The sequence below is a fragment of the Emydura macquarii genome, unplaced genomic scaffold (genome assembly GCF_026122565.2).
Source record: "Emydura macquarii macquarii isolate MOO-44397 ecotype Brisbane River unplaced genomic scaffold, CSIRO-AGI_Emac_v2 contig_2246, whole genome shotgun sequence".
NCBI classification, from domain to species: Eukaryota; Metazoa; Chordata; order Testudines; family Chelidae; genus Emydura; species Emydura macquarii.
Genome location: NW_027132383.1, coordinates 82997 through 95070, shown reverse-complemented (window position 1 = coordinate 95070; position 12074 = coordinate 82997). Strand labels below are relative to the sequence as shown.

Below are 12074 nucleotides of genomic sequence, written 5' to 3'. Positions count from 1 at the left end.
CTAGAGATTAAGTTTAGGATTGTATGAATAAAAAAATAAAACGCCAGTGGGCGTAATACTAATATATATAATTATATTACTGAACATTGGAATGTCTATACATTTTGGTTTGGCATTTTCCTCAAGGACGTCATACATGTCACGACTCATATTTCAGTTTTCAATATTATATAACAAAACTCAAACACATTCAAACTATATGAACACAGTCATGCAGAGCTTTAGGGGGTTAGCATTAAGCAATCAGAAGCATGCAGAGTTGCAGACTAGCAGTCCAGGGCCATTGGGCCATGCACCATTCTGTAGCAAGATATCAACTTTAATGCAGCATATAGGAACAGGCTCAGACTAAGTTTTGACTTGACATAGCCAGAGTTGAAAAAGATGTCTCTCTCTGGTCGCTGAACACTGATGCAATTGCACCACCAGTTTTATGAAGTCAGATGGAATATCAATATTCTTCAGATTTTTTTTAAATCCTGTCACAGGGAAAACTTTTTCCTTGATAGTGGATGAAAACATTGATTTGGACATGAAGCTTCTTCTACTTTAAAATGCAAGTAAATATGGATTAGGACAAAATTAGGGAAAGTGTGGGCCCCTTACAGAATGGGGGAGGCAACCTAGTGACAGAGGACGTGGAGAAAGCTGAGGTACTCAATGCCTTTTTTGCCTCTGTCTTCACAGACAAGGTCAGCTCCCAGACTACTGCACTGGGCGGCACAGAATGGGGAGGAGGTGAACATCCCTCAGAGCTGAAGGAACAGGTACAGGACTATTTAGAAAGATTGGACATGCACAAGTCCATGGGGTCAGATGCAATGCATCCAAGGGTGCTGAGGGAGTTGCCTGAGGTGATTTCAGAGCCAATGGCTATTATCTTTGAAAGCTCATGACAACTGGGGGAGATCCCTGATGATTGGAAAAAGGCAAATAGAGTGCCTATTTTCAAGAAAGGGAAGAAAAAAGTAGTATGGGTTGGATGAATGGATTATAAAATGGATCGATCATTGGGAACTACTGGCAGAGTCACAAGCGGAGGGCCTCAATCCTGGGGCACAGCCTCACCCCAAATCCCAGAGTGGAAAAAATCATGGAGCAGGTCCTCAAGGAATCCATTTGGCGTTAGTAGGAGCATTGCCAGCAGATCGAGGGAAGTGATTATTCCCCTCTATTCAGCACTGGTGAGGCCACATTTGGAGTATTGTGTCCAGTTTTGGGCCCCCCACTACAAAAAGGATGTGGACAAGTTAGAGAGAGTCCAGCGGAGGGCAACAAAAATGATTAGGGGGCTGGAGCACAGGACTTATGAGGAGAGGCTGAGGGAACTAGGTTTGTTCAGTCTGCAGAAGAGAAGAGTGAGGGGGGATTTGATAGCAGCCTTCAACTACCTGAAAGGGGGTTCCAAGGAGGATGGAGCTAGGCTGTTCTCAGTGGTGGCAGATGACAGAACAAGGAGCAATGGTCTCCTGTTGCAGTGGGGGAGGTCTAGGTTGGATATTAGGAAAAAGTTTTTCACTAGGAGGGTGGTGAAGCACTGGAATGGGTTACCTCAGGAGGTGGTGGAATCTCCATCTTTAGAGGTTTTTAAGCCCGGCTTGACAAAGCCCTGGCTGGGATGATATAGCTGAGGTTGATCCTGCTTTGAGCAGGGGGTTGGACTAGATGACCTCCTGAGGTCCCTTCCAACTCTATGATTCTATGGCAGGGATTTGGGCTGAGGAACCACTACCTTGTGATTTCTCGTTTAGAGGTGGACAATTTCTTCCCCATGTATTTTGGATGAAGGAGGTTGGCCAACATGCACAAGAGTAACTGCCTCATGAAATCTCTTTTGTACTTTTGCTTTGAGTGGCGGAAGATCTTCATTTATTAGTAGATCCAGCCACACTACACATGCAATAGCAACTGTTGATGTGAGGGCATCAAGTGCCACAGCAACTGGTTTCAATTGACTGATCAAGTTCTTTGCTCTTCCATAAGTTCCTTGATTATATTACTGACTACTCTATCTTCAAGTTCTGCCTCATGATCATGCTTCATCTTCTATAGATGTGAATGTTTTATTAAAATGCTAAGTCTTAAAAAGGCTCATTAAAAACTTTGCTTAAAGCAGTTATAAGCACAACAGAATGGTAACAATCTCAGGTCACGTCCTTACTAACTCTTCCTTTCCCATAACACTTTCTCAAACTAGCAACTTCAGTGTCCCACACTCCTCTAAACTTCGGTTTTCCACTTTATCGACTACAAACCACTGAAAAATGAACCAGTTTTCCCTAACTGCACAGTTAGCTCGCACTGGGTCATTGTGCACATTACATGAATACAAGATGGCTGGAGTAACTGCTTTTCCAAGGAATTCACTGCGTGCCTCCACCCTCAAGCCATCTTAACTGCATTAACACGTTAATTAACTGCATTAACACGTCACCTGCTATATGCTTCTGACTAGGGGATTTGCAGCCCGGCCTGAGGCAGCAGATCACTGCTTGAAAAGTTGGATGCTCGATAACAGAAAAGGGAATCTTATAGCCATAAAAATATTCTGCAATTTAAGTCTCTCTTTCACTTCTGGAGTTGTTTTGTTACAGACACACCCCTTTGTGGGTGAAAAATCATGATACTTTCTCCTTGGTCTGACCTGGGCCTGGCTTTCTTTTGACCTACTGGGCAATGGCAGTGCAGTATTATCAGAACCTTCATCCTCAGAGCACGAGGATAATACTCTCATACGTTTAAACAAAGTTAATGGTTCCAGAGTCTTTTTTCCCCCCCCCACTTAATTTTGCAAAATATTTCCTCATGCAGTCTACCTTCCCGTTCACTTTTTCTTTTGCCATCTCTGCATCTAAAGACACTCTTTGCCATCTTCATAACTTTATCAGAGCAGCCATGAACTGGGTCAAATGGTGTTCCATTTTGGATCAAGTTGGAATATTGTGACTTGAGCTCTTGTACTCACTAAGCTCAGAGACAGCACCTACACTTTCGCCAGCCAGATCAAAGGCCGGTACTGGACTGGACAACTAGTTTTGTAGTTTACCTCAATTGAAACATGGGAATCTGGGAATTCCCCTTCATTTGCTAAACAAACATGTACATTTTCACTGCTAAACAAAGAAGGGGGAATGTCCAGATTCTGAAGTTTCAGTTTCAGTTTGAGATAGCCAAACCAATAGCACACAGTTTTAGGCTGTTTTTTTGTGTTACTTTATTGCCTTTCATTAAAATTAAACAGACCATATTATCGCAAAATCATCATCAAATTGCTAAATATTTTTAGTAAATGTGCATTAGTATAGTCTAATAATTTTTCCCAGTTTAAACCAGTATTTATCAGCATCCTGTTCTAAACTAGTTTCTCCTGGGAAATTACCAACTCTGAGTAGATGCTGAGATTCAAAAAGTTAAAGCTTAATAAAACACGTTTTCAACATCACACGGCAAAGTATACAAAGTAAACATCGTTAAACTCTAGTAAGTTCTCAAGCAGCATATTTCTTACTTTGCCTAGCTGTGAATTCTAATAATCATCGATGGAAACGGTCTTTCATCAGTGTGTGTGTGTGTAGAGTGAAACTGATGTTTCCCAACGTCTACAGATAAAAATCTAATGCTTCAAAGACACCTCCCCACTCCAGCGTTGGGGTCCATTTCACAGACTCCTGAACGTAGTTGCTCAATACCTGTTTGCCAGGCCCTTGTGGATGCTGTCCACAGAGGGAAGTGGTGGGAGTACAGTGGGACTTCTGATGCATTAAAACTTCGTCTCCTGGCTAATACCGGACAAGGTTCACTGCACTGAGGAAGGATAATTACCCAGCTTCCTTCGCTCCTCCTGGTCTTGCAGCACAAGACGAAGCGATGGTCCCTCCGGCAGGGTGACATGGAACTGGATAAAGACCTTTTCATGCTCTGGGAGGTCATCATCGGACATGGCTGTGTGAAACAAGCAGGCGTACATCAGCTCAGTAGGATATTCAAAGCATCACTCATCCATAAGTAGCTGGAAATTCCCAGGCAGGTGAAAGAAGAACCCGGACAGCCTTGGCTCTATATTGCTCCAGTAGGTTAAAGGGTGGGTATCTTTATTACACTAAAGGTTCTATGCTAGTGGATCCAAACACAGAGCAGGGGCCTGTGTATTTAATAGGGCAGCCTACAAAATCACCAAACGTTTGAAAAAAATCCATCTCAAGTTTTGGCGCCAGCCCTAATGTTCATATTGCACCCATCACTGTGGTGTCTGGGCCCCTTCTAGGTCTCTCAATTCCCACAGTTCCTTTTTAAAGCAGGCATGAAAACCAAGTGCCCTAGATATTTATGCCAAGGTGAGACATGCGGTGGGTATGCAATCAGGAGGTGTGACTGCAGCACACAGACACAGTCAAGCTAGTTTTGGTCTAGCTAGGGTAACAATGGCAGCGTAGCCACGGCAGCATCGGTGGCGGCACAGGCCAGCACTCCAGTAGGTGCCCAGGGTCCCGGACAGAGCTGTACTTGAGAGGCTAGCCCATGCCACTGTCCCGGCTGCACTGCTGTTACTTGATCTAGATCAAAGCTAGCTTCGATGTGTTACATGTGCCGCAGTCACATCTGCTGACTGCAGTGGAAACATCTCCGTAGCTAATAAGACTACGTTTATAACCAGACACCAAAGCAAGGAGGACAGCCATGTCCAGGGCCCTGAGAATGCAAAACTTGCCTTACTCTGGGCTGTCGCTAATTGTTAGCATTACAACAGCACCTAGAAGCCCCCACTAGTCTGGACCCCATCACGCTTTGTTGCACAGACACATAGCTAAGGACAGCCCGCCTAAAGAAGAGCTTACAGTCTAAACAGGCAAGATTGGCAAAGAAGAGATTATAAAAACCTGTAGAAACAGGAGCAACATTGTTGAAAGGGTTTTTAATGATGAGTCTGCCATTGTTTTTGGCACTGCCTAGATTATCTAGGCACAGCACAGCTGTTAACAATGGAGGGGTTTGCTTCCCTGTTTGCTGTTCAAAACTAAAATGAGATACCGAAGAAGCCAATTAGCATGAATGCAATCCACTGAAGGAGACTCTGCCTCCACTCGGTGCCTAACTCTTATCAAGAGACGAGGGTTACAAACAATTCCCAGGGGAAGGACAGACCCCGTAATGAACACATGCACAATCCTGGCGAGGGTGAAGCAGACAAGTCTAGTCACAAGCCCTTCAAGCACCAGATCTAGTCTTTGTTGGGGTTTTTTTTTTTTTTGGTAATTAGTCCCTGGCCAGAGCTGCAGCTAATCTTCTCAGGTCTGGACCAAATTCAGGATTACACCATAGTCTCCTCTCATTATCATCTCCTATTCCCTTGAGAGAATCCCAGGGCTCAGATGATCTGGAGCAACAAAAGGACTTAAAAAAATCCAGCATGTTCGCAGAACACTAACCAGAAGCTACCACTGAAGCCTGTTGAATCTGAAGCCAGCATTACGTCAGGCTGACATTATGGATACTGATTCTCTCTGTGCAAGCACCACAGCAGCTAGGGATTGATTTTAGCGCAAAGAGTTCACGGATGGCCTGTTGCACTGGCTAATTGTTTGTTACTCTGAACAACGGGACCAAATTATACTTATGGAGGGACCAAACAACTGCTGGGATATCTGAACTGCAGACGCACGTTGCTTTCCCAAAAGCCAGAATGGGCATGACGTGGCAACGTGGGGCCTCTCCTGTGGATACTGTTAAGGCAGTCAGTAAGTACCAAAGGCACAAGTTTGAGAGTTTAGAAACATGCTTACTTAGCCCTGCTGTCCTGCAATGATGCCAGCCATGACATCCTCCTCACCCGCTACTCCCACTGTGGTCTCTGAGCTCCCCACCCTCATCACCCCCACGCATGCTGCTTCCTCCCAACTCGGGCCCACTAGCCCAGCACCCTCTCCTCATTCAGATTGCTAAAGACTCACTTTCTTCTTGACACCCACATGGAATGAGCCAATAAAGAACAGCTTCGGGGGGAAAAAAGGCAGCTGAATGACAGATGCGTGCACACACTCCTGAAATGACGGCACTGCTGCAGACCTCTTCCTCCCTCACCTTACTCCCCCCTTTCCTACCACTTGCTAGGCACTATTCAACAAGGGGGGTTAGAGTGTAAGCTTTTGGGGATAGAAACCAGGTCTGACTACCCTGTAAAGCGCTTTGGATAGGACCCACAGAGGTGTGACGACTACAGGGGGTCAGGGGAGGGAAATGGATCCGTCTCAGCTCCTCGCAAGCTGGTGCTGTCGTGTCTGCCAGGGCCACGGAGGGCCAAGTTCCTAAGCACCACATTGTCAGTGCCTCCCCCTCTCCCGCTGGCTGGTCAGGAAGCTGCAGTGGCAACTTGAGCCAAAGCCAGGCCCCAACCACTGGCCCCAGTTCAGCTACATGCAGACCTGGCTCCTGCTCCTCATGCAGGTAACGTTCGTCACATTGGCGAGACACACTCCTGGCCAGCCCCCACCAACCCAACCCAGAGTGTCACGGTATTTTCATAACACGACTCAAACCCCACCCTTGTGCTTGGCTCCCGTTGGGTTCGCAAGGGTCTAATCCCCTGTTCAAGTGCTCCTTCTGCCTGATGAGAGGAGGGATCTGAAACCTCTCGTTTAAGTGCTCGAACCACTAGGTTATAGTCATTTTAACTCTGTCATGCCCAGTTAATATTTAAATTTCCGGTTATTTAATTAAACTGGAACAGCTTCAGTTGCAGAGTAGTGGTCTGGGCACTCACCTGCAAGGTGGCAAATCCCCTCTTATCAGGAAGAGGGGAGACTCCCACATCCTGGGTGACTAGCCTAACCAGGGGCTAACGGTTATAAAGGAGGTGTCCCCCCACCCCACTCCCACTGTTTTGTGGGAGTTAGACGGCCTCTGATGAGGCCCCACATGCGACCTAGGTGACCAAATGCTTTTCCTCCCCAGGTTTGAATCACTAGTGGACAGAGACATTGAACTTTGAGACAGGGTTGGGGCTCAGGACAAACCCATCTCACGCGCAGCTCCCACGGGCTAGCGTAGGCAGCTCCCCACTTAGCCTGCTGGGTTTGTGGATCCTATTCTAAGGTACCTATCTCACCACTCGTTGTACAGGAGCCTAACTCAGGCTTTGTGGATCCCAGCGTTGTTCCTGTAACTTTCTAGGCACCTAGAAGTTTGGCATTGCGTGTCAGTGTTGCAGTGTCTAAATCCCTTTTGTGGCTCCGGGCCATTGTAAAAACGCCATTTACAGGTCGATTTTTGAAATACGTGTTTTTCTGAAGTCTTATTTGTATTACTGTACTGTCTACAAGCCCCAAACAAGATTGGTGCATCACTGTGCAAGGCATTGTGTATATACATAACAACAGACAAGCCAGACAGAAGGTGGGAGAAAAGAAGTATTCTCCATTTGACAGATGGGGAATGGAGGCAGAAATGTTAAGTGACTTGCCCTGAGTGTCACAGGGAGTCTGTGGCAGAGCTGGGAATTGAACCCTGGTCTCCCAAGTCCCAGTTCAGGGACTGAATCAACTTTTTTCAAGATGTCTCTCCATACTATCCTTCCCCCGAGGGTCCAGTGCACCCATGAGCAATGCTAGGTACAGAATGCTAAGTGGAATACTTCTTACTGCAGCCTTACAGATATCACAGACTGGCGCAAGTGCTGGATCAACACTCCACGAGCCCTCTCCTTTCCTCGTTATTTACCCCCATGTCTCCGTTGCAACCCTGAAACAGAGAGCATAATGCATTCCTACTGCACTTTTTAGCCAGTGCTCTCAAAGGCCTTTACAAACACTGTACAAGTAGTAGGCAGGCAATGTGTCACGTTCACCTCCGCTACGCCCTGATCTCGGTTTCAGATTGAGCGAGATTAACACACAGAACTGTCTGTAAAGTGTCCCCCCCCACAACGTTTTACGCCTCCTGCGCTATTACTTGTATGCCCCCCCATGTTTGCCCATGTTACACATTTGATCCTTGAGGGGTCGAGTGCTCTGCTGCTGCTCTGATGAACGATACATAAAGACGGAAGATAAACCACTGTTTAGGTGAAAGCACAGCCACTCTTGGGCTGCAGGTCAGCTGTAGGAGTGATACTCACACGGGCAGTCACGAAGTGCAGCAGCAGCGTAGTAGTGGGAGAGGGCCTTGAAATGCTCAGACTTGACATGGACCATGGTAGCCCACGAGAAAGGTACATAATCCTTCACGTGAGCCTGGGTCATGGTCTGATGCACCAGCGAGTAGACTTCTTCAACCTGCAACCATCCAAACACAGGCTATTAATAAGATGGTTCCAGTCAGACAGCAATCTAACTGAGACTGTGGAATAAGAACGTAAGAAAAGCCATACTGGGTTGGACCAATGATCCATCTAGCCCAGTATCCCATCTTCTGACAGTGGCCAATGCCAGGTGCTTCAGAGGGAAGCACAGAACAGGGCAATTATTGAGTGACCAATCCCTTGTTGTCCACTCCCAATTTGTCCACATCTTTCCTAAAGCGCAGTGTTCAGAATTGAGGCCTCAGCTGAGGCTTCTCCAATGCCGTGACACTCCTGTTGAAAACATGCCAGAATGATAGCAGCCTTTTTCACAACTGCACCACATTGCAGACTCATTCAATTTGTGATCCACTATAACCCCCAGCTCCTTTTAGCAGTACTACCAGCTAGCCACTTTGTATTTGGACATTTGATTTTGTTTTCCTTCCCAAGTGTAGTACTTTGCACTTGTCTTAATTGACTTTCATTTTGTTGATTTCAGACCAATTCTACAATTTGTAAAGGTTGTTTTGGGTTCTAATCTTGTCCTCCGAAGTGTTTGCAACCCCTCCCAACTCTGACATTCACAAATTTTGTAAGTATGTTCTCCCTCTGCTACTCAGGTCATTAATGAAATATTGACTAGTATCGGACCCTGGACTGGACCCCACTAGGTATGTTGTTCCCCCCTCCCCTCCTGTTTGACAGTAAGCCATTGATAATTACTCTGAGTATAGTCTTTCAATCAGTTGTATACCTGCCTCATAGTAATTTCATCTAGATCACATTTCCCTAGTGTGGTTAGGAGACTCATGTGGGATGTTAAAAGATGACTAAAATCAAGATTATATCATCATGTCTACTGCTTCCCCGCCCCACCCTCTAGCCCAGTAACCCTGTCAAAGAAGGATATTAGTCAAGAACAAACCATGCCAATCCAATCTAATTCCTTCCTTATAATCCTATCATCCTCTAGGTGCTTACAAATTGATTAAGAGTTTGTTTGAGTATTTTTCCACGTATCAAAGTTAGACTAACTGGTCTGTAATTGCCTGGGTCTTCTTTGTTCCCCTTTTTCAAGACAGGTACTATGTTTGCCCTTCTCCAGTCCTCTGGGACCTTACCCATTCCCCCGATGAGTTATCTTAAGAGCACAAGAGCAGCCATACTGGGTCCATGTACCAGTTTCCTGTCTCTGACAGTGACCAATGCCAGAGGCTTCAGAGGGAGTGAACAGAACAGGGTAAGTGAATGATCCATCCCATCACCCAGTCCTAGTCATGAGATTGTTTCAGCTAACCAGTCAACTATGACTTAGCTCCAACTCTTGCAGCAATGGTAGCTCCATGTAGTCCCCTCCCATCCCATCGCTTCCCCATAGGGCATGCCTCATCCCTAACCCCAAGCCAGCTGTGCTTCTTCCTAGATCTCCTTTGCTCATGGGTTCTGCTTATCCCTCACTGCTGTTTTTCCTCTCTTCCCACCACACCTCAAATGGCTCTGTTCAGTAAAGACAAGAGAGATGGCAGCTCTGCTGGGTTTAAACAGAAGCTGTGCAGCGATGTGTACCCTGGCTGCTTCCTGTGCGATCTGCAGCTGGGTGAAGAAGTCGTTCTGAGTGCTGGTCAGGGTGACCTTCTCGAAGACACACTCCTGCACCTGGGCAATCATCAGTCGCACCAGCATGTTCAGCGAGGCAGTGCTCATGTCCAGGCTGGGGGCATTGGAGAAGTTCTCCTTCAGGTAGTTAAAGGCACCTGCATGAATAGAAGCAACTCGAGAGACACATTCCCAAAGGCCCCTCCTGCTTACAATTCTAGATCAACTGGAGGACTGGCAAATTTAGGTAGTTGTGTGCATTACCACCACCAGTCAATGGGATTAGCAGAGCAGTAGTTGACAGCCACTGATATGCCTGGCACGTCACATTGTTAGGACTCATTCTCTGTGCTCTCCAAACTCTGCCCGTCTCCTGGGCCCTGGTATGTTGCTGCTGCCTGCCTTAACCATGAGGGCTCTAGACTCCATCAGTGCTTAGCTGCTCCACGTCACGGGTGATAGCTGACTAGGATGTGGTGGTGCTGGCTGATACAGCCAAGGTCGCATTCTGGTAAATGAGTGCAGTTGTCTAAAGGGCTTAAGAGGCAATAAGTCTCAGATGGTCTCCCATATCTCAGAACGATGCACTTTCAATACCGGCCATGAGGTCTTCTCACAGGGAAGTGACAGTTAGGACTGAGAGATACACTGGCATCTGGGAGGTTATTACTCTGGTACTATAGCAAAGCAGCAGGGCTGCAGGTCAGGACTGGGGGGCACTGGCCAGGCTTGGTGCACCTAGGAAGCACACACTCATCTCCAAATCTCTCACTTCAAATGAGAAATAAGTCCTCTCAGTTTTTTCTGGGGAAACCGCCCCACCCAAAACCCCAATCAGCTGATTTACCAGCTGCCTTTTGAAAAGCATCTATAGCCCGGTCAACCCCTTGCAGGGTCATGCGATCCTGCCGTGCCCCAATCTGGGTGTGCAGAGCTCCGATGTTGAAGAGCACGCTTCCCTTCTCAAAAGCCAGAGCACGCTGATGGGAAGGGACTCCGGTCAGCGAGTCATACCTAGAGACAGAGGGGAGAAAACAAATTTGCAGCTTAAAATGCAAGCTATGATGTGCCAGTATGCACTGGATACCACTGGAACAGGACTTATCAGCCTACCTACAGAGGAACAGTTTTCAGCAGCTTGGAAAGCCACCCACTCTCAATGCCTATATTGGTAGAAGGGCTAGCCACAGAGATGAGACCGGAAATTTCATCGATTCCAAGGCCAGAAGGGACCACTATGATCATCTAGTCTGATCTCTTGTATAATATAGGCCAGAGAACTGCCCCACAATAATGTCTTGGGGAGATCTTTAGAAAAACATCCATAAACAAAAAACCTGATTTAAAAATGGTCAGCAGAGGATAATCCACCACAGAAAGGAACAATGCCATAGACTCAGACTTTAAGGTCAGAAGGAACCATCATGATCTAGTCTGAGCTCCAGCACATCGCAGGCCACAGAACCCATCCACCCACTCCTAATAGACCCCTAACCTCTAGCTGAGTTACTGAAGTCCTCAAATCATGGTTTAAAGACTTCAAGAGATTCCACCATTTGCACTAGTTTAAACCCACAAGTGACCTCTGCCCATTGCTGCAGAGGAAGGCAAAAAAAAACAAAAAACCCCCAAGGTATCTACCAATTTAAAAAATAATTCATATGGCATAATGTTCCACAGATCAATCTATGCCTTGCTGCATGCCAGACCTGAAAACATCTACACAAGAGTTGGGGCTTTGAGGTTGGTTTTTTTTTTTTTTAAAAGCCCAAACATTCATTTGCTGCTCTTTGTGTATTCATGTTTTGCCCAACTTGAAATAGAAACTATGAATGTCTGATCACACTTTGCACTGACTGGACAGAACAGAAAAGGATCTCAAAGCACTTACAGATAGCAACCAGGTTACAATGCCCTAAAAGATACACAAGCATTAAAATCTCCATTTTGCAGACTTCACTGAGGTTAAGTGATTTGCCCAAGGTCACATGGAAGGTAGTGCTGGAACCCAGATCTCCATGTTAACACGCCCAACTTCTGATGATGAGGACAAAGACAAAAGGCCAGAACTTTGAAACATTTCAGAGGAAGAAGGTCCAGAGAGGGCCTGAGCATCTGGGCTCTATTTACCCTCAGCCCCCAAAACCAGCAATATTAAGACTACACATACAAGTTTAAAGGGCAGAATACAAAAACCCTCACT

At 46.3% G+C, this 12074-nt stretch overlaps 1 protein-coding gene across 8 annotated transcripts in view; it reads right to left on the bottom strand.

Moving 5' to 3' along the window:
- Nucleotides 1-12074, bottom strand: part of RHPN1 (rhophilin Rho GTPase binding protein 1) — a 63188-nt gene that overhangs the window by 17054 nt on the left and 34060 nt on the right. For all 8 annotated transcript variants that reach the window (XM_067560067.1, XM_067560064.1, XM_067560066.1 and 5 more), the window contains 4 exons: nt 10719-10885; nt 9842-10029; nt 8111-8267; nt 3823-3942 (listed from right to left, as the gene is read on the bottom strand). In XM_067560067.1, coding sequence (XP_067416168.1) covers nt 3823-3942; nt 8111-8267; nt 9842-10029; nt 10719-10885 — 632 coding nt within the window. The remainder of the gene's footprint in view (nt 1-3822; nt 3943-8110; nt 8268-9841; nt 10030-10718; nt 10886-12074) is intronic.